Here is a 22,260-nt window from a genome sequence, read left to right on the forward strand (position 1 = left end):
TTTCGCTGCGACGCCGACGCCGACTGCGCAGCAGCGAGGCTGGAGAAGAGGAAGCACTCGGCCCGACTAACGGCAACTGGTTTCCAGGCAGCCTCAGTTGGATTTCTGCAGCGCGTACGTGCGGGTGTTCTGTGTCGAGCGAGCGAGAGAGAGCCAGAGCCAGAGCGAGAGAGCCAACCGTCAGCTGATCCGAGCCGAGTTACCGTTTTACCGACGCGCAAATACAATTCCCAACCGCCTGTTCAGGATACCCAGTGATCTTTGCATGTGCCAACACTGAAACACAAGCGAAAGTGAGGTTATGAGTGCCCCCTAGTGCCAAATTAGTCTAAACAAAACCAAAACAAATCACAAACGAGCTGCAGATGGAAAGCAACGCATTTGGCAGCAGCCATTTGCCATCTCAAGCGCTCGTTGTCCTCTCGGAAGCCGCTTCCGGTTTGCATGAGGCTCTACGTGGACAACGTCCGTTTCCATCGAGAGTAAGTAGAGCCCAGGCCCAGAAAAGCTAACACGACCCGGTCAACTGCTGATTGGGATCCCCGATCCCATCCGATGCGATCCGATCGGACGGAGGGGACATATTTATGACAAATCATAAAGACTGGGGGCCGGTAGCCGAAATGCCGAAAGATGCCATAAATCAGCACACCGCTCGGCCAGAAGAATCAGAGGCGAAGGCAAAACTCTGGGCAAAAGCCCACGGCAACCAAAACAATGCTGCATTGTAAAACAACAAATCCAACAGAACTTCCAAGTGAACTTCCAGTTGGGATGCGACTAGGGATGACAGCGTGATTGCGGATCATGCACTCAATTAACGATCCATTAAGGAGGGAGAAAGTGGAGAGAAAGTGCAGTTAATATGGTGAAGGAGATGGGAGAAATGAAATATTTTATTCGGTTTAATATTTTGAAAACGAAAAAATAAATTAACAGGGAACCCAGTGCAGCACTTTTTAGTTACGAAACTTTCCAACTAGAATGCAAAAGAAAGTGTACAACAAAGTGTTAAGAAGTATGCTACAAAATGCTACTTCTAAATCAAGTCCTAAATATGCAACCATTAACAAATTAAAATAAATCAATTTTCTTATGTTTATTTTGTACAATTCTAAAAGAGGGATGACTGGTCAACCAAAACTTTAAAGTTTGTCTCTGAACTTCACCTTAAAAATCAAACTAACCAAATCCGATTTTTGGTATAAATAATAAACCGTTATCGATTACTTAATCTCATGGTAAGGTAATATGTAACCGCCAATAGTATTCCATTGATTTCTATGTCCTTTCATTCAGTGACAGTGGCAGTTCAAGATTTTGGTATGGGTTTTAGAACAACAATTTTTGTGCCACTCTTTGATTTGTGGGACATATCCATGGATCAGTGGATCCTTTTGGTAATCATTTATGCTATCACAAGTTTTGGTTTGGGTTATGGTATGGATAAAACGATAATGCTGCCATGCAGGATGCATTTTCGATATCATTCCTCGCCGTATACTATGTTATTTTCGATATTTGCTATATGTGCTTAAGTATTGTTCGATCACGGTCGCATTTCCAATTCCGCAGTCAGTCAAGAGGCAGATTCAGAGAGTTCGTCGTCGCATTCCGATCAACGAATGCGTTTGCAAACGCCCCATTGTGTGTAGATTTTTGCGACGAACAGATTTATGATAGCTTCAATTCCGATTTTCAAGTCGGGCCTGATGGAAGCGGGCAGCCGCACTGCCACTGTTAACTACTGGCCCGATCCCACAGAGAAGCTCCCATTTGATTTGGTTGGCAGTCGGCTCCTCCGACGGTTCTTGGCCAGCTTCTGCTTATTTTGCTGCCTGTCATCATTGTAAACATGAGCAATGATCTTGACGCTGATGCTACAAATGATGAAGAACTCGAGCGCTGATGATGTTCGAACAGTCCGAAACTGGTTATACCAACTGGAGCTGGAGCTGGAATTGAAATTATATCTCTCCCTCTGCATAGCATTGAGTAGCGTTAAGATATGTTAAACATGACAACAATATGTCCTCGGGTTTCAGATTCGAAATGGGTTCGAGGGAAAAAGATATCTGAAAGACAACTGAAATAGACAAAATAACTTTTTATTGCACAGCATATTTGGAGATTTTAAAGTAACATGCCTCCTAAAATGAAGTTAAAAATGTTTTTCAAATGAAACCTTAAATGTATTAGTTTGATAAAAAAAATTGAGACTAGTATGCCCAAACTATGCCGAAACTAGATTTTTCTACTCCCATACCGCTTTTCCTTCTTTCAACAACGACTGCTTCAAAAGCCACTGCAGCACTCGCTTAGCTACCATTATTTATGAAACCATTTATAACCAAGCATAACCCAAACAATAAAAATTAATAAAAACAAGCCGAGCAAGCATATTAAATGCAATGTCAAATGGTTTAATATGGGCCTGGTTCTCGTGTCAGTTCTTCCCACTTCTTGTGCACGGCCCTTTAACCACCAACCTGTCTGGGTGGGTCAGAAGCGGCGAAAAGAAAACCCGGCAGGCACCATAACAATTTTGTAACCACAACAGTGGCAGCAACAACAAAAGGTAAACAGACTGACCCCCTCGAAAAAACGGCAGAGCCAGTTGGGGTGGACAAAATTATGAGACTGAGGCGGGCCAGCATATGAAAAATAATTCTTTTTTGCCACTTATTACCACAAAGTATGTGTAGGTGTGTTGTGTGCATATGGGACTGTGTGTCGGTGTGTGACTGAGCTTAATTTAATTTATAGCAATTTATCAGGGAGGCAACTAGGCCCAGGCAGCAAAATGCGAAGGCACCGAGGCGTTTAACAAGAAGCACTCCCGGGAAGTATAATGCCCAATGGTCAGTGATAGTTGCCTTAAGGAATGCCAACAGCGGGTAAAAGATGGAGAGGAATGTAAAGATGGAAGATACTAGGTGACTTTCATGGCTATCTTAAGAAAACTTGGATGTAGTTAAAAATACAAAAATGCATTCTTTAATCGTGCCGGCCATATAATACAAATTATTTAGCTTCTCTAAAAGACGTGTATGTCTTTTCTTACTTAGAAAAGTGCATTGATTAGTGGCTGATCAAGAAGTTGCTTATTGGGGCTTTTCAGAACTAATTTGTGGCTGCATACTTTTAAAGTATATTGTTTATTTTCCCTTTTCACCCATGTGGGAGGATCTTTCCCCCATTTTTAACTTAGATGTATAGGTACATATGTATATATATACAAATATACATATATACAATCCTAACAACAATACATAACAATAGACTTTATAGATCACCTGTATAAGCCAACATTCGCTATATGGCTTCAAAAAGTTGGCTTACAACCAAATACTAGACACGCCTCTGCTTTAATCTTCTTCTATTCGAGTATAGTCATGTCTGGCTGTCTCTACGTATGAATGTCTGGATATAGGAAGCTATACGAGCTAAAGATCTAAGATTATAATTATTTAACATAAAGATTACAGTGATGATAGCGGGACGTGAATTTGTTTTACAATTTGTTTCGTGCCCATAATCGCCTATTACACCGAAATCAGTTTGGCGTCTGGTGACACGAATTTATTTTATTTTTCAACCTAATACAAGTTAAAAATCGAACATAAGTTATGTTATAATGGCTTCCATGTCGTAAAAGTATGAAAGCCAGTAATCAAACAAATAGGCGGCGGTACCTGTAGAAACGATTGCTGAACTCAGTTCTTTCAAATATGGAATACCTTTCATAAAGAAACAAATTAAACGTAATACTAACCATTCACAACAAATACGATCGAAACAAAAAATTTCAAATAGCCTAATTTGAATATCCAAATAGAATCACAATATATCCCTATCAATACCGGGTCCAAACAGATACGGGAATATGACAAATATGTTGCTCCTTTTTTTGTTCATATGTAAATATATACTAACTTTTCTTGATGGTTGTCTTGACATTTTGGTCGGTAAGGATCGTTAAACACGGTCAAATCTGCCTGGAAAAGTACCAACTTGTCTATTCATAATATACTAGAACATACTATTATCATTTTATTAGCTGTTTCCAAAGATTTAAATGGAGACAAGTTATGAAAAAGATCCACTTTCCCTCGAGTAAAAAGGCGCCTCACTTTATGCTACACAGTTGATTTCCACCACGATTTTCCGCTGCTTCAGTTCAATCGCTCGGATCCAGGAAAAAACAAAAGCTGAACAGGTTGAGGCTCGCCATAAACATTTAGTTTGCGAAAATGGCCAATTGCTAAACGTTTTTAGTATTACAGGCTCTGCAACTCCAGAGTTTCAGTTCGATTTGAGCCTCGTTTACTCCGTGTTAGTGCCACAAATTGAGATTTATTTGTGGTGTGCTGAGAAGGCCAAGTTGTTTGCTTTGCCTGGTGTCCGTCTGCCGTCGCTGGGCCATGTTTTATGGCCAAGTTAAGCGAAATTGGCAATTGTATGTAGACAATTGCTATTTGCCACTCGTTATCGTGTTGTTGTAATTAAGCTGTTATTGTTGTTGGCTGTTATGTGTCGTATATGTCGCTGCAGTCGAGATTGCACCGAGTGAGCACGACTATTTCGAGGGTCGTGGAGAACACCAATAATTCAAGTGTTAAAGGCAAACAGAACGAATTTATGCAAATCTGGGCGCCGTCATCCCTTTTGGCGGATAAGGAATGTTACAATTTGGGATAACAAATCACCCGCCCGGCGCTAATAGAAAAGCAAACAAAGGGGGGGATGAAACACCCCACTGCCAAGGGAATTGAGCGAGCACCTGCTCATGCACTGAAACTTTTTAGTATTTGTTACTAAAAATAAATCGAATCACCTCTGTTGCTGTCTCCATATCCGATTTACTTACAATTCCAGCTGCAACCTATAGGCTCTACAATTTTTAAAAACTTATAGATGTGTTAAAGTCCGGCTTAAAAAAATCTTGTTTTGTGTTTACTTTGATTCTTATTTTAGTTATTCTCAAAATATTATCAATTTTTTTACAGTTCTCCTCACAATTTAAATACCTGTTTAATCGAACACCTCTTTAGAAATCCTTCGTCATCGAAACTTAAAGTGTATGTGTTAAATCCAAATATAAAGTCGGAAGTTTTTTCTCTGTGTCCAGCTTTGCACTGATTAACGAGCATAAATCAATAGGCGGAGTCCATGCTGAAAATGCTTCCACACGTATTGTATTAAAAAGCCATTTGGAATGAGAGTGCCAAGCGGTTGACCACTTCTGTTGGGGGTTTTCCAATCCATCCCAGGACCCCAAACAGCTGTTGGCCAAACTGCACACTTAGACAAAGTGCAACTCATGCGGTTGCAATACCAACACCCCAATCTGCTCCTGATACCCCAAAATCCCCATGCGTCTGACTTGCAACATTTTAAACCTAATGAGCATGGGGATGATATGCCTGGTGATTATTCAGACGCAACATATGCGTCAAAGGCTCGCCCCCAAATTGAGGTGCTAATTTCTCCTGATAATCCTTAATTTATTGGACTCAACTTGGGTCCAGCGTGTGACCAGGATTACTATGGAAATCAACAAGGACGTGGGACCAGATTAATCAACTGTCGAAGGCGGGATTTTTAGGTTTAATTAATGAGATTGATTGACCGACTAATCTTAAAACATAACGATAGAACCCCTAAAGTAAATGGTTGCTAATATGAAGCATAGTACCTTTTCTCATCCGCAAGTTAAGCTTAAATTATGTTTTAAGCTTAAATTATGTTTTAAGCCTAGGAAATGTATGGACATATTGAATTTGTCCGCATGTTAAACTAGAAGAAAGTTTTTAAATCTAAAATTGCATATGCCTATAGGTATATTTTAGTTTATTATGCCATACTAGGCTTAGATTTGTAACAACAAATCAAGCTCTTTTCCAAGTACTTACCATTTGAATGCGTCGTATAATAACAAGATTAGATTTTAAATGGTTTCTCATAGTATAACCCAAAGTAAACATTTTCCTCTGATTATATTTTTCCTAAACCTTCCTCACACTTTTCGCTGCAAAAAAAAATTTCCTTGGCAGACAAATTTGTATGTAAATTTTTCAGTAGAAAAGTTTACCCTGTTTGAGAGGTCGTGGATGGAATGAGATTGTGGGTGTGGGTATGGGTGAGGGTTAATACTTGTCACACATGTCGCTGCTGATGTTATACTCGGATCTAGTCTGTGTCCCAACCGCCGCTTAACACTCGTCAGCCTCAATTTGTTATGAACGCTATACGTTCTGTGGGTTATCTGCGCTGGGCGAACTCCCCCCAGACACCGAAAATCCCAACTCACCCTCCCCATGTTACCCATATCATTTGCCAAAGTCTTTATGTGTGAGTTTAGGATCGGAGAAAGTGGGAGAGTGTAAGCGTTTTTCTCGTTATTTTACACCCCATCGGAAGTAAGCTATCCGCCACTTCCCTTTGAAATTGACACAGTTTATGGCAATGTTCGATATCGTAATTCTAAAATCTCTCAATTTAACATTTATTTGTCGTAAATTAAACATTTTTGTGCATAATTTTTACCGATGCAAATCCGCCGCCATTCTTAGGGGCGTCTCCGTCTTGAGTCCTGGGAATTGGATTAGGTATCGCAGCATTTTCCCTGCATTTTCCAAACATCTCGCCTCAGCATATGTTACCTATCCCCGTTTGGGCCTCCACCTTCCATAATAATTGGCTAATTTTAACGCCAAGTCATGTAGCACACATAATTTGTTTTGGTTCCGTTGCTTAGGCTCGAGTAATGCGCATATTTAACGCTTAAATTAAACGCCCACTTAGCTTTTAAAAACTCTGGTTTGGGGTAACACAGATGCCAATGTCAGACATTTTGTATCATTTTTTGAGGCTTTAAAACATTGTTATATGTGTAAACGTTTTGTTTAAATATTTATTATTATTTATATTTATCTTCCTTTATGTTGGGAACGCTGATTGGAATTTTGAGCTGCCACATTAGTCTGTACTTAAAAGTTAGAGTGCTTAAAGTCATTTAAGTAAACTTTAACCAATTTTGAACCAATCTATCTCTATAACAACTTTTTATAAATGGCATGACATTACTCGCAAGATCATGTAACGAAAAAATGTAATCAGTTGGTGTTACGGAATTTAAACGAATTAAATGCTTTTTACGAAATATATTTAAAGCCGTTTTATAAAATCTTTACATTGCTTAATTAAACGTACTTACGCTTTATAAGTATTTCAAATGTTGCACTAAATATATACTAATCAGAATTTGAAATAATGACGTTTGAAGCTCTGACAGAGTTTATGAACATTTAAATATAGAAAGTTTGAGCTATTTAAGTTCCATTATTACGGAAAATAAAGTAATTGCTAGAAAATGATAATTATATTTTAGTTCTTATCTAGTACCTGACAAAATGTGAACCCTAAATTTAGAGGGAGCATGTTTATGTTTTGCTATGCCCAGCAAGGGAATACAGAAATATAAAATAATAACACTGTAATGCCTCGATTCTACAATATTTCCCCACTTCTTTCCGCCTATACCTTTTAGGTAATCCCTTTCGATTTCCCCCTCTTGCAGTTACCTGACGCCAAAGATCTCCACAACATGTCACTAGTCGGCAACTACTTCAACCCGCACCTGCTGCTCAACCACGGGATGCTGGTGGCGAACGGGGCGGCGGCGGCGGCCGCGGCGGCGGGAGCGGGACCGGCGAGCTACTTCGCCAGCGACCGCTCGCCGCTGGGCAAGCCGTCGGTCCTGTCCAACTTCTCGCTGCCGTCGGCCTTCTCGCCGCCCAAGTACATCGGCATATCTCTGGACCAGGTGAGTTGCGTTCGAGGAAACCCCCTGGGTAGCTAGATGGAGGAGGGTTTCGAACAGAGGTTGCCCGATCCGATGAGCTGGTAATCGGCGCAAGATTGACACTTGTCATAATGGGATTTGCACTTCGATTTCTCCCCGGCAGAATCTGTTCAACGGCAGCGAATCATTTCGCACGGATTCGGCCAGTCCCACTTGCACATCCCACGAATCCATGGAGGGATCACAGGATTACGACGCCGTTGAAAAGGGTGAAAGTCCGCGCAGCAATAATTCTCAGGATCCCAGGGATTTGAGACGTAAGTAGGGTTGCACCGCATTTATTTATTTAGCAAATTTACATCCACAAAAAAAATTTGCATGTTTGCGATAAAAGGAAACTTCCAGCTCGGGGTTTTCGATTTCCCTTTTTACTGATAAAAATCGCCGGGCGTATTTGTTTCAATTTTACTTTTGCTGAGCAATTTTAACGCTCCAGTAGGTTAACTTTGACTGGCAGGCGTAAGGACAGCGACAGGACCTCCTCCCCTACCCAACTCCACTTCAATTTGTTTTTTATTAGTTTTCTCGGGCTCAGATATTTGGCTTAAATTTCACTTGCTTACCTGGGGGTTGTTCCCGCCTTGCCTGGTCTTAAATTTCTGTCCGGACTTTCCAAAAAGTAGGCTAAACCGAATTGGCTGCAAATGCGTTGCTAATTGGCCTAGCAATGCTGTTCGAGCTAAGCGCCTTATGACAAAAATCTGAGGCACCATATGAAAATGATAAATACGAATGCAAATGAACAAAACAAATTTGGAAATTGAGTTGGAAGTATTTGGAGTAAATTCCAGGAACGGAGCTGTGAGGGGGTTGGGTATAATTTTTAAGAGCCTAAATATATATTAAGATAAAAGGATTCAAATTTATATTTACAATATATTTTCCATGTCAAAATATTTTAAATTAAACATTATTAAACTTATTTTATAATCATGTTTCTAGACATTAGTCTAGAAAATGTCATAGAAGCTGAGTATTAAATTAATACATTCCAAAGTATTATATTGAAACTAATTGGGTTAGAAATAAATCAACAAATTCAAGTTCCAGACTCTTTAATGAAGAAATGAAACTGTAAAGAAGAGACTTTATATTATTTAGTAAAAATAACAAAAATATTTGTAACATTTTAAGCACTGGCAACCATTTTGCAGTCCCCTTTTTGCGACACCTCTGCCTAACACACAGACAACTCTTTATTTATCTTTAGGCCGTTATTTGCTTTTCAACTTAAGCCGGAAAACCAGTTCTCCCTCATCAACCCACCACCCATACTCAACATGTGGATTTGTGTTTAACTTTTGGATTATGCGAGTAGTCGTGGGTAGACAGGAGCGCCATAAATTAATTTCGATAAATAATACACTTTTAATTAGCTGAAACTGCAACGCCAGCGAGCGTCTATCAATGGGTTAAACAAACTAAAGGTAAACAGAGAGCAGAGCTCAATTTAACCCCTTTGCGCCTTTGACAAAAGTCAAAAGGGCATGCCGGGAATTCGGAAGCAGCGAAGGGTTAAGACGGAGGGTGCATGTCGTAAGTGTTTTAAATGGCACAAGGATGCTCGACTGGAGCAGGCTTATTGAAATGTTACATAGAGCATCAACCATCAACCATCAACCCCTTCCCAGGGCCCAACCACTTGACTACAAAGTCAAACCGACCGCACATCCTTTCCGGCTCGTGCTCGGCACACGAAGACGTCCTCCAGTCCCGGGCTAATTACTCATCCACGACATTGTAGCAACTCTTCTGGAGGCCACCATGAGGCCCGTCCACCCCTCGAGATCCCATAATGTTTGCTCATTTATTGTCGGCTGTTGGACACACTTTTTCGGTTTACTTTGCGATTGGGTCGCCCAAAGGATGCGCAAGTGTTGCAAATCGCTTTGATTGCATTGTTTGCCATTGTTATGACGAGCGTTATTATTGTTTCCTCCGCGGTTTTTGTTACTCCGATGATGTATTATATTGAATGCACACTTGGAATTTTCATATTAATTTCTGTGATATTAATGGCATCTACGACCAGGGGAAAAACCCAGTACAGAGGCAAAAGTCATATTTCATCTAACGATATATGAAACGCCCAATTCTTGGATAGGGAGGATTATGAAATAGCATCGTTGAGCACGTGTCACAAAAGGGGGTGGAGCGCGGGGCATTGAACACCAAAATATTAGGGAGATTAGTCAGTCATGTATGAGAACTATACAATTTACATACTGCATTGACGGCAGTTTGAATTCTAAATACGTTTATTTAAGTTTGTGTTGTTCCAACAAACAATTCTGAAGATTTAACCAATAACAATACGTTACACTTATTTTACTTCAAAAGGGTTCCAGTATTTATAAAATCATGAAGATATGTCCCAAAATACCTACACATTTACATTTTACCTGAAAAAAAATATTTTATGTTCTTAAACATTTAAAATAAAATATTTAAAATATTTCTATAACTTTGACCTAATAGAAAACTAAAGTACAATCAAAATATTAAACAAATCCATTAAATAAATCTATACAACGTTTTAAGTGGTTAGAAAAATTAATAGCAAAGACATAGATATAATATTTAACCTTTTTCCAATGCTTTTCATTAACATAATCCACATACTATTTCAATGGCAAACAATTATAATGTTTTTACAAGCGAAAGTGAAAGAAGGAATTACTGCCCAACGAACTGCTAAGCTAATTTGAACAAAAGTCACGACTCAGATATAAATGTACATACATGTATAATAAGCATATCCATTCGAGTGTTTCTGATGGGCGCGGTTAACCGACATATTTTGTTGGACAATAATTTAGAAGAATATAAATAAAACTGTTTTGCCAGCGATTCAACAATTGTAGTTGGCCTGGTCGACTGGGCCTGCTCCGACCATATTGCGATATATTTATTGTAATATTATTTTAATTGCCGGCCCGCAGTCACGTGCAGAATGGCGGACAGATTTTGTTTGGTGGGTTTACAGCAAACAGTTTGTATTTATTGTGGTTGCCGGTGGTTTATTTTTTCGCCTGTGGCTCCCGAAATACGTGGGGTCGGCGTGTGTCTGACATCAGCAATCCTGCAGCGGATTTGTGTGCTCGCTGAAGCTTTTGGTAACAATTCAGATTCCCTTTAAGAATTACGACCTCCAATTAATTTTTCGACGTATTAAAAAGAGGCATGTGGCAATTAGAAAGGGCCTGCAAAATTTATTGGTGGTGCAAAAGTAGGGGAGGTGCACTTTGAAAAACCAATACCGAAAGATTGTTCTTCTAAATGTTAAGTTGTAAAAATTGTAAAAATATCATTTGACTTAGTTCCTTAAAAGACTTTATTCAAAGGCGATTTCTCAAAGTTCTTTTCTCATAAGAAGTAAACATGGAGTTAAATTGTTTGGGGACACAAATTTATTTTCTCAATGATTAAGGGATGATTTTGGTCTTACAAACCAGAAAAAGAAGAAGTCGACCCACAAATTTAACTAGAACATTATTTTAAATATCCTTATTAAGAAACTACCTTTTTCCAAAATCAGCTAATTCGCTGAAAGACAAAAGTTAACGGGACATTGAGAAATTGGCTCTTCATTTGATTTATGTATTGTATTTTGAAATAAAGGGAGACAAGGGGATAACATGCTTTGAATAAGAGTACCACATTAATGAGTCAACGTTGATCCGAAAAACTAAGGATGATCACTGTGGACGGCACCACGATAGTGTGCGAAGGCGACTACTGTATATAGCCGCATAATTGAAAATCTGCAGTGCGAGTCCGATCATAACAAGTGATACACATATCGAAAGGAATTGCAAAAACAAAAAAGATTGCTTACAAAGACTTTAATAATATCGATTGGTTTGGAAGAAAAAGCGGTGAAAGTATAAAAGTGAAAATTTAGAAAATTTGAGCTGCTGGGGCTGGTGGCAATAATTGCCCCAGGTTATTAGCCAAGTTTTATTTTTAAAAAGTGTATTTATTTAGTCGGATGTAAAATTAGTTTTCGTCACAAATTTGTATATCAGTACTTTTGTATGTTAAAGCATGTATGTTAGAAGCAAAGCTGTAATTTCCAATTGTTATTGCCCCACTACATGATTGATGATGTTGGACTTGACTAAATTTTACCGATTTCCCGCCCTCTTCTCGCCCACGCAGATCTGCATAATGCGGGGAAGAGTCACCAGGCTCTGGCCACCTCCTCGTCGGCGTCCAGCTCCTCGTCCTCCTGCTCCACCAGCAACCCGGCCATCAGCACGGCGACTAGCAGCGTGGCCGTTTCGATGGCCAGCCACTTGGCCGCCTCCTCGCCCCACCACCACCCCCACACGCACGCCCACTCGCATCCGCATCCGCTGGCCCATCCGCACGCCCATAGCCACCACCACGGCCACCATGTGGGAGCTCCTCCGGTGTCCACGGCGGTGACGACCCACCACCACATGGCCCATCCGCATCCGCTGTCCCACCACCACGCCGCCCACCACGCGGCCTTGGCCAGTTTGAGCATGGCGGGTCTGCGAGCGGTTCCTGGGGGTTTGAGCCTAGTTAGTGGGTTGCAGGCGGCAGCTGCCGGAGGAGCCATTCCCGAAATGTGCCCCGTTTGCGGATTGAAGCTGAGCGCCGAGGAGTGGCACACGCACTTCCTCACCGAGCTGGACAGGCTCTATAAACTGAGTGCCGGATTCGAGCGGGCCAATCTGCAGGCCACCTACATGTTCGCTCCTCCGTGTCCGGCCCAGGAGAACGCCATTCGAACCAGTCACAACCGCTGGGAGGTGGGTGTTCCTGGGATATCATTTGCGGGCGGACCTAACTTTGTTTACCACATTACTTAGACCTTCCAGAGAATAAGGAACAATCGTCAGAACCGCCTGAGGCTCAAAGTTCGAAAGCGCAAGTACGGCGAGATGTACATGATGGAAAGTCTTTACTGCAGCAGTTGTCCGATCTGTAAGAGGAAGTACGCCATGGAGACGGGGAAGATACCCCCAGAGGTAGGTCAAGAAAACCAGAGTCTTTTACCAAAACAATTGATATTCAACATTTTCCCTCAAACTTATTTACGTTGAACCAATGCTCAATTTTTCCCATAAGGGTAGAACTGACATTAATCTAAAAGCCTACGAAACTGAAGATCCCATACAAAATCCCAATCGGATAATTTCGAGAACGATATTTAGTATGTTTGTAGGTTTTTTGATTGAAGTGAGTACTAGACCCTGACAAAAAAGAAAATAAATATGATAAGTAAATGTTATGACGGCAATCTGCTATGATATTTAAACTTACCTAATATTATTCCTGAAAAAAAGAGAGTTCTTAATAGTATATTTAAAAATTTAATAAAATAACAATCAGTGAATTACAATTTTGATTTATACTGATTAAACAATACTTAGTTTTATTTGACAACTCGACATTTACTATAAACTTCATAAACAAAAAATCATTTACAGGACGATGCCAAGTCGCAAGAGGAGATCGAAACGGTGGATGTTGAGAGCTGCAACGACGATGTGCCCGACTCGGGGTCAGAGCTAACTGCCCCGGGACCTGGGTCATCTGCCACCGCTATGCCGCCCTCCAGCATGCACAACAGCAACGCGCAACCGGGCAAGCTGGACGGGATCCTCTACCGGACGGGCTGCGTGATCAACCAGAAGGATCCGCATCCCGACGAGCAGGACGTGAGCACCAATGTGACCACCGCCAGCAGCAGCAGTTGGTCGGGCGAGGCCCCACCCCAGGCACATATCAGTGGTGGGTTTTTAAACCTCTTTAGTTAGTTAGTTCGTACCCATACATAATTATGATTTCTTAGATTCCATCCTCGAAATTTAAGTTGTTAAAAACCAAATTACTTGATTTAAACAATATCAGAACTCATTGAGGAAGTTATTATGGTCTATAATAAAAACAAAATAGAACGCTGTAGCCGACGGTCTGGATTATCAGATACCCGTCACTCAGCTAAGGGGAGTCCAAGGGGGATGGAGATATGCAAGCAGGAAAGCGACTGTTCCCAAAATTGGACTTCTCCCAACAGCGCCATCTAGCTTCGATTTCTTTATTTTCCGATTTAAACAATTGTTGGCATAAAGATAGATATTGATAATCAAAAAGACATCCCATTCGGACTTTTACAAAGACTTTAAAAAAGTCGTAATATACCAAACATTTTAATTTAGTTGAAGGGATGTCTCTAAAAAAATATTTGTAATATTCATGTTAATATTGATGCTTTCTAAATCAACATTTTTGTTTCGCCTCAATTATGTGATTCGATTGTAGATGGTATATGTTTTCGGGATGTATATATTTTTCATCGTTTTATGCTAATTATTGCCTTCCCTTTAACCCCCAGTGAAAACCGTCAGTGAGCTGTCATCTACCACACATCACTACTACAACGCCGATTCCTGCGGAGTGGGCGTCAACGACAACAACAGCAGCAGTAGCACCAACAACAACAGCGGGGGCAACAACAAGGATCTGATGATGGACACGGCCTCGTGCCAAAATGATAGCGATGAGGACGTAATTGTAGACGACGACGATACCGTGAAGATGTCGAGCAAAATCAATTATAACAAAATTCAACGCCGGCAGGAGGAGCAGAACGTGGGCAGCAGCAGGTGAGATGGTCTTTCTGAAGTTGGTATAATATACCAGTGATAAGTGTTGATATTAACTGGGATTTAAGTAATTACTTCGAGAAATTAAGAGAATGCTTATAAAATGGCATTGAAAAATTGGATTGAACATAGCGAATAATCAATAGAGCTCCCATCTAACTTATTTCATTCAAAGTTCAATCCGTTTTATTTCGTGCAGTTGTTGTTTTGCTAATAAAAACAAAATAATAAAATAAATAACTAGAAAATTAGCAAAACTAATATTTCCCAGGGAACTAATAGTATACCACAACCTACCCAACATTTTTTTCGAATAATATCCTATCATGTCACAGATCCCTCGAGAACATTTCGCCCGCGGAGGAGCGACCCCGCTCGGAGCCGCAGGTGAGCAGTACCGAACCGGGACCCATGGACATATCGCACAACAACAACAACAGCAGCAGCAATAACAACAACAATCCGGCCTCCAAGTACGCGGAGAACATGGAGAACAGCCTGTCGCAGTTGTCGTCGATGGGCGTGCCGGGATTAACGCAATTGGACTCAAAGGTGGGGATTAGTTCGGATTTAAAACCGGACGATGAAAACAAGTGTTTCATTTGTAAGGTAATTTCTCAGTTTGCTTCAGTTTTCACTTTAATTCGAGCACGATCTGTATTCCCGAGAACCCCTAACCTTCTGTTTGCCATCTAGTAACTCCGACTAGTTAATGCACTCGTACCCCCAAACTCCGGTTCTAGGTTCTATAATTCGTTCCGTTTTTCGTTGTGTACTTCAAGACAGGCATAAAGGATCTCAATACGGATGCGTTCCTGCGCGGTCGTAACTTCTACTTTCACCAGAGCTGTGCCAACGTCATGAGCAGCTACCGGCTGAACAAGGAGCTCCTGAACCAGGCCCAGAACCAGCAGAGGGCGGCCGGGAACGGGGACTCGGTGGCCGCCACGGCAACGCCCCGCAGCCTCTCCCCCGCCCAGTCGCCGCAGCAGAGTGTGTCACAGGCCATGGAGTGAAGGGCGGGGTCGGGGGGTCGAGTCGGAAAGTGCAATCAAAGCGTGAATTTATTAAAATTAATTAATAACATATTGTATTTGAGGTAGCTAATGAAACGCGACGAGCAAATTGATGTTTAATTGGGCGTCCCCAAAGTAGGCAACACCCCATCGGTTCTGCTAGCCCGCCCACCAAAAAAAATGAATATGTCCAACGTTTTGCCCCTGTATAAATTCTACATGTAAAATTAATTTGTTTTCATTTTAAATGGAATTGGTTTTGTGTAAAACAATATTTTAGTGCAATTTTTGTGTTGCCTTCTCAACTGTCGTATAATATTTCAGTATGTATTATGTATTCGTAGTTTCCCAGAACGTGCTATAATTGTTAAATGTTTGATTGATAACGAAACAAACAATATACGATAAATGAGAATAAATTATCATCTCTAAGCGAAAACTAGTTGTAAATTCTTAAGCCCATAATTTATTTATGAAAAATCAAATAAATACATGAAAATATTATGAAACACCAAGATCGGTTAAAATCGGAATTGCTATAGGTAAGTAATTAAATGAATTATTTTTATTTTATAGAAGCAAGAAAATATAACAATTTAATATTTTTAGAAATAATAATTTATATGGATTACCTTAAATATTATTGAACAAATTTTGTTGAATTAAGAATATAATGAAATACAGAAGAGACTGACCTTTTAAGACTTTTTTGACAATAACATTTTTATAGTTCTCGAATTCCGGACTGAGGAAGCTTTTAAGTGTAATACGTTTCTGCACATAAAGCTCCCTTAAGATCTATCAATTTAGCAGTGGAAATTTTTAAGCTGATTACAATTTGCCGACAAGAGCAGTATCTCGAATTCATGAAGTATCAAATGGAAGTGCATTTAAATAAGTGAAATTATGTACTAACGTAATAAGATAAGGCAGGGCAGAGAACGAAAACATATAGTATAGAGAGCCGGAAAGAGACGGAGAGCAAGCTTCCATGGGGGTTCGAGGTTCTCCACAGTTCTCTCCGGGTATAAAAGCCCTCGCCCACTGCCAGCGGACTTTCAGTGAGCATCGCAAACGATCCGCGTGTAGTATTCAACCAATCGATTCTAGAAGTATATATTATAATGTTCTCCAAACTGTCGGCACGCGGCATCGCCACCCGCATGAGCTACTTGGCGCAGAAGACAGCTGCCCAGGAGACCTCCTCATCCGGATCCCTTTCCGAGGCCGTCTACGCCCGTGAAAACAAATACGGTGCCCACAACTACCACCCACTGCCGGTGGCCCTCTCGAGGGGGAAGGGGGCGTTCGTCTGGGATGTGGAGGGAAAACGCTACTTCGACTACTTGAGCGCCTACTCGGCAGTCAACCAAGGTCACTGCCATCCGAAGATCGTCAAAGCCCTGACCGAACAGGCCTCCAAATTGGCCTTGACATCCCGGTAAGTTAGTTGAGGTAAAGAGAGCTCCAGGCAAATAAAATCAGAGAACAAAGACGTGCCCCCTTGAAAACTTGCTGGCTCCCTGCTATATCAGTGTAATGTTGTATTTGGGGTGGACCTTAATCAACGAATTTGCGCTAGTTTAACCCGAAAATACATTTGACGTACTGTCAACGGTTTTTGTATTTAAAATTGGGTCTGTCCAACATGGCGTATGCGCTATTTTATTACAAGTTTTGAAAGATTGCGCCTTGTCCCTGAAACTATGTTCTGTTTATTATTACTTTAAACATTTTTTTTCGGTACAGCTAAAGTAATGTTTTAGACACAAAAGTAGTTTAGGTTTATGTGCCTATAAGAATTTTTGATTCTGTTTACTCATGTTGAATTGGGTGCGCTATTTCCTTTCTGTTGTCAACTGATCAATTAAACTCCTTGATTACTCAATTAAATTTTCGGTCGTATGCTAATAAAACTTATAGATAGAGAGGCGAATGTCGCGGTTGTTATTATACCCGTTACTCGTAGAGTAAAAGGGTATACTAGATTCGTCGGAAAGTATGTAACAGGCAGAAGGAAGCATTTCCGACCCCATAAAGTATATATATTCTTGGTCAGGATCACTAGCCGAGTCGATCTAGCCATGTCCGTCTGTCCGTCTGTCCGTCTGTCCGTCTGTCCGTCTGTCCGTCTGTCCGTCTGTCCGTCTGTCTGTCCGGATGAACGCTGAGATCTTGGAAACTATGAGAGCTAGGCTATTGAGATTTGGCGAGCAGATTCCTGAGCTTCTTACGCAGCGCAAGTTTGTTTCAGTAGAGTGCCACGCCCACTCTAACGCCCACAAACCGCCCAAAACTGTGGCTTCTACAGTTTTGATGCTAGAGTAAAAATTTAAACTGAAATGAATTGTTTTCATCAATACCTATCGATTGACCCAAAAAAAAGTTTGCCACGCCCACTCTAACGCCCACAAACCGCCCACAAACTTCAAAAAATCGTAAATATGAACGCGGATATCTCGGAAACTATCAAAGATAGAGTATTGGGATTTCAGATTTAGATTCCGTAGCCTTGTGCGCAGCGCAAGTTTGTTACGCAAATATGCCACGCCCACTCTAACGCCCACAAACCGCCCAAGCCTGTGGCGCCCACAATTTGTATGCTAGATTAAAAATTTTAACTGAAATGTATTGGTCTCGTCAATGCCTATCGATTGATCCAACAAAAAATTTGCCACGCCTACCCTAACGCCCACAATGCTTAAATCTGTCTTCCGCCGGTAGGTGGCGCATTTAAATCTCGCTTTGCTGCTTGCATATCTCCATTTCCCTTTGGTTCCTTTAGCTGAGTAACGGGTATCTGATAGTCGAGGTACTCGACTATAGCGTTCTTCCTTGTTTTTTAATATGTCTGGACAAGATTATTCAGGTTATAAATACAATTTTTTGACTCTTAAAGTACATTTTAAAAACAAACGTATTAAAAAAGCCATAAGATTCACTTGCCGGGCACGTTTAGTTTTTTTCCTAGATCATCAAAAAAGCTTACATTTGAAAGCACGCAGCATTTGTTTACGTTGAAAGTGTTTTTTACCACATATATACTTTGGACGCTGATAACCCCCCATGGACTAGCTGGAGTCTTATCAGCACCTAGTAAATAAATAAAAATGTATTTTCACGTCTCTGTGTGATTCTGCATTTGTCAGAAGAAAATGTATTAAGTCATTTTATTGTACTTGGGTTCTTACTTAAGGGACTCCTCCTTGCCGGTTTTATTTGGTTTTCTTTGGGTTGCCAGGGCCAGATTGTCAGGGTGCCATAAAGTCATAAGAGGTTCATTGATAAAGAGATCGATGAATTGTTATTGTTTGTTGCGATTTCTAAATTTAAAACTTAGTTGAGATTGATAACGCAAGAAGGCAATATACTGGCGGGAAAAAATTATTTGTGTTCTATTTTTAGATAACCAAAAAAAGTTTTTAGCGTATTCTTGGACTATTTGTTTTATAATCCTTTATAATCCAGACCTGGTACTCAGCTAAATAGAGCGCAAGGGAGATGTATTTACTTATCCAGATTGCAGGGCGCCACCTATTACTAAATTAATTCATAAAAACAAAAAGTAGATAGGTATATCGGTTTTGATAAGCCAAGAAACCCATTTACGCTTTTTTCAAAATCTTTAAAAATGTGGGAGTCTGAAAGATTTTAGCGTTGTGGGCATAAGAGTGGGCGTGGCAAACGTTTTTTAAGTCAATCGATAAGTAGGTATTGAAAAGACCAATACATTTCAGTTTTGGGCGGTTTGCGGGCGTTTGAGATGGCGTTGCACCTTGCTGGCTGCGCAGGAATCTCTAGAATCTCCATTCGTAATCCCAACCATGTAGCTTTTATAATTTCTGACAGACAGACGTGTCTAGATCGAATTGGATGGTAATCCTGATGAAGAATATATATACATACATAATGAATATATATACATATATATATAATATATATACAGAAACGCTTCCATTTACCTGCTATTACTTTCTCTAAAAAGTATACTTGTAAACGAGTAACAAGTATAAAAATAAATTTGTTTAAAATAATGTTGAAGTATTATTCAATTGTAAGACTATTTTTTCAAATCTTGTCTCCAAATGTTTCTCCCACTAGTGCCTTCTATTCGGATGTCCTTGGCGAGTACGAAGAGTACGTAACCAAGCTATTTGGATTCGACAAAGTTCTGCCCATGAACACAGGTGTTGAGGGTGGAGAAACGGCCTGCAAACTGGCCCGCAAGTGGGGTTACCTGGAAAAGAAAATACCGACCAACCAGGCCAAGATCATTTTCGCGCGCAACAACTTCTGGGGACGCACCCTGTCGGCAGTGTCCGCCTCCAATGACCCCAGCAGCTACGAGGGATTCGGGCCCTTTATGCCGGGATTCGAGTTGATTGAATACGACAATGTGACAGCCCTGGAGGAGTCGCTCAAGGATCCCAATGTGAGTGCTTTCATGGTGGAACCCATTCAGGGAGAGGCTGGTGTAGTGGTGCCCAGTGATGGGTATCTGAAGAAGGTCCGCGAGCTTTGCTCCAAGTACAATGTCCTGTGGATTGCCGATGAAGTGCAGACGGGACTGGCCAGAACCGGAAAGCTGCTGGCCGTAAACTACGAGCAGGTTCAGCCAGACATCCTGATCCTGGGTAAAGCCCTTTCCGGAGGCATGTATCCCGTGTCCGCAGTCCTCGCAAACGACCAGGTGATGCTCTGCATCAAGCCAGGAGAGCACGGATCCACCTACGGAGGAAATCCCCTGGGCTGCCGAGTGGCCATGGCCGCCTTGGAGGTCCTGCAGGAGGAGAAGCTGGCGGAGAATGCCTTCAAAATGGGCGAACTTCTGCGGGGCGAGCTGTCTAAGCTGCCCAAGGAGGTGGTTTCGGTGGTGCGCGGAAAGGGTCTGCTCAACGCCATCGTTATTAACCAGAGTAAGTTACATTCGTCAATCGAAGGCAACCCTTCTCTAATCACATTGTTCTTTGCAGAATACGATGCTTGGCAGGTGTGCCTGAAGCTGAAGGAGAATGGCCTCTTGGCCAAGCCCACCCACGGCGATATCATTCGATTTGCTCCTCCACTGGTCATTAACGAGTCCCAAATGCGCGAGAGCATCGACATTATCAAGAACACCATTCTGTCTATGTAGATTTCTGGATCAGAGCTTCTATGTAGCTTGAATAGCTTTTAACAGAATTTATGTTAAGTTTTTGAAAGTCTGAAATAAATTACAATTTTAATGTTTTTTAAAAGGAATTAAGGTTATAAGATGTGTTTTTTAGTACCTGTAATCGAAAAACTAGGTTAGAAGTGTGCGGGCTGGGACGGTCCATAAATTGGAACAAAAAACCTTCTCCAATGTTTAAAAAAAAATGGTATAATGCCATAAGTATGGTATAATAAAAACTTTTTTAGCAAAAGAGTTACTAGCCAAACTCAAGCCAGATTTTGTCTACTACTTACTATTACTATCTTTATGCATTTTCGAACACATAACATAAAAATAGGCCCTGTTTATTCAAAACAGAGCAGTTCATGACATATTATCAGATGAAATGTAAAATTATTTGAAATTGAAATTGTATATATAATAGTAGGCTGTGAAGTAGACTGCATCAGAATTTGGGCATTGAGGCTGAATTCATAGTCAACTTTCGTGTGTTATTGAATTCATGAAACGGTGTTTAAGCACACATGATTTTGCTCATTTCATGAAATGATTTTTGTTTAAAAAATGGTTTAATCGACATAGGACAATTTTGACAATGTTCATTTCTAGGAATCTAGAGGTAGTTCGAGTCGTTAAAACAGCATCCTAACTAGAATCGATAAAAGTAACATAAACAGACAATTTCTCAAAGTTTGAAGTAACAGCCTAAACAAAAATGTTGCTTTGGTATTTCCCAATGAATATAAAAATGATCTTTCATTACTTCTCAACCGTACTTCATTTTAAAGAAAAAACAAGGGAGAACGCTATAGTCGAGTACCTCGACTATCAGATACCCGTTACTCAGCTTAAGGGACCAAAGGGAAATGGAGATATGCAAGCAGCAAAGCAAGATTTAAATGCGCCACCTATCGGCGGAAGGCAGATTTAAGCGTTATGGGCGTTAGAGTGGGCGTGGCAAAATTTTTTTTGGGTCAATCGATAGGTATTGACGAGCCCAATACAGTTCAGTTAAAATTTTGTATCTAGCATGAAAATTGTGGGCGCCACAGGCTTGGGCGGTTTGTGGGCGTTAGAGTGGGCGTGGCATATTTGCGTAACAAACTTGCGCTGCGTACAAGGCTACGGAATCTAAATATGAGATCCCAATTCTCTATCCTTGATAGTTTCCGAGATATCCACGTTCATATTTACGATTTTTTGAAATTTGTGGGCGGTTTGGGGGCGTAAAAGTGGGCGTGGAAAACTTTTTTTTTATCAATCGATAGGTATTGATGAGAACAATACATTTCAGTTAAAATTTTTATTCTAGCATCAAAACTGTAGGAGCCACAGTTTTGGGCGGTTTGTGGGCGTTAGAGTGGGCGTGGCACTCTACTGAAACAAACTTGCGCTGCGTAAGAAGCTCAGGAATCTGCACGCCAAATCTCAATAGCCTAGCTCTAATAGTTTCCGAGATCTCAGCGTTCATCCGGACGGACAGACAGACGGACAGACGGACAGACGGACATGGCTAGATCGACTCGGCTAGTGATCCTGATCAAGAATATATATACTTTATGGGGTCGGAAACGCTTCCTT

The 22,260-nt window shown here is 40.8% G+C and overlaps 2 protein-coding genes across 5 annotated transcripts; both read left to right on the top strand.

Moving 5' to 3' along the window:
• The first annotated feature begins 200 nt into the window (after window positions 1–200).
• On the top strand, window positions 201–15,980 carry LOC119553335 (protein Teyrha-meyrha). Of its 4 annotated transcripts, none has more exons than XM_037863667.1 (9): window positions 201–482; window positions 7,583–7,828; window positions 7,971–8,124; window positions 12,029–12,648; window positions 12,709–12,867; window positions 13,330–13,633; window positions 14,238–14,508; window positions 14,844–15,117; window positions 15,291–15,980. In XM_037863667.1, exons 1-9 carry the CDS (start codon window positions 366–368, stop codon window positions 15,522–15,524), a joined length of 2,379 nt encoding a protein of 792 aa, XP_037719595.1. In that variant the 5' UTR covers window positions 201–365; the 3' UTR covers window positions 15,525–15,980. The 4 variants fall into 4 exon arrangements, with proteins under 4 accessions (XP_037719595.1, XP_037719596.1, XP_037719597.1 ...); XM_037863668.1 differs by having other exon boundaries at window positions 14,844–15,060; XM_037863669.1 differs by having other exon boundaries at window positions 15,295–15,418.
• Window positions 15,981–16,579: 599 nt separating this feature from the next.
• On the top strand, window positions 16,580–20,765 carry LOC119554938 (ornithine aminotransferase, mitochondrial). The gene is made up of 3 exons (XM_037866047.1): window positions 16,580–16,965; window positions 19,626–20,440; window positions 20,498–20,765. The coding sequence occupies exons 1-3, from the start codon at window positions 16,649–16,651 to the stop codon at window positions 20,656–20,658; spliced, it is 1,293 nt and encodes a 430-aa protein (XP_037721975.1). The 5' UTR covers window positions 16,580–16,648; the 3' UTR covers window positions 20,659–20,765.
• Window positions 20,766–22,260: the final 1,495 nt, after the last annotated feature.

Source organism: Drosophila subpulchrella, chromosome 3L, assembly GCF_014743375.2.
Source record: "Drosophila subpulchrella strain 33 F10 #4 breed RU33 chromosome 3L, RU_Dsub_v1.1 Primary Assembly, whole genome shotgun sequence".
In the NCBI taxonomy this organism is placed as follows: Eukaryota; Metazoa; Arthropoda; class Insecta; order Diptera; family Drosophilidae; genus Drosophila; species Drosophila subpulchrella.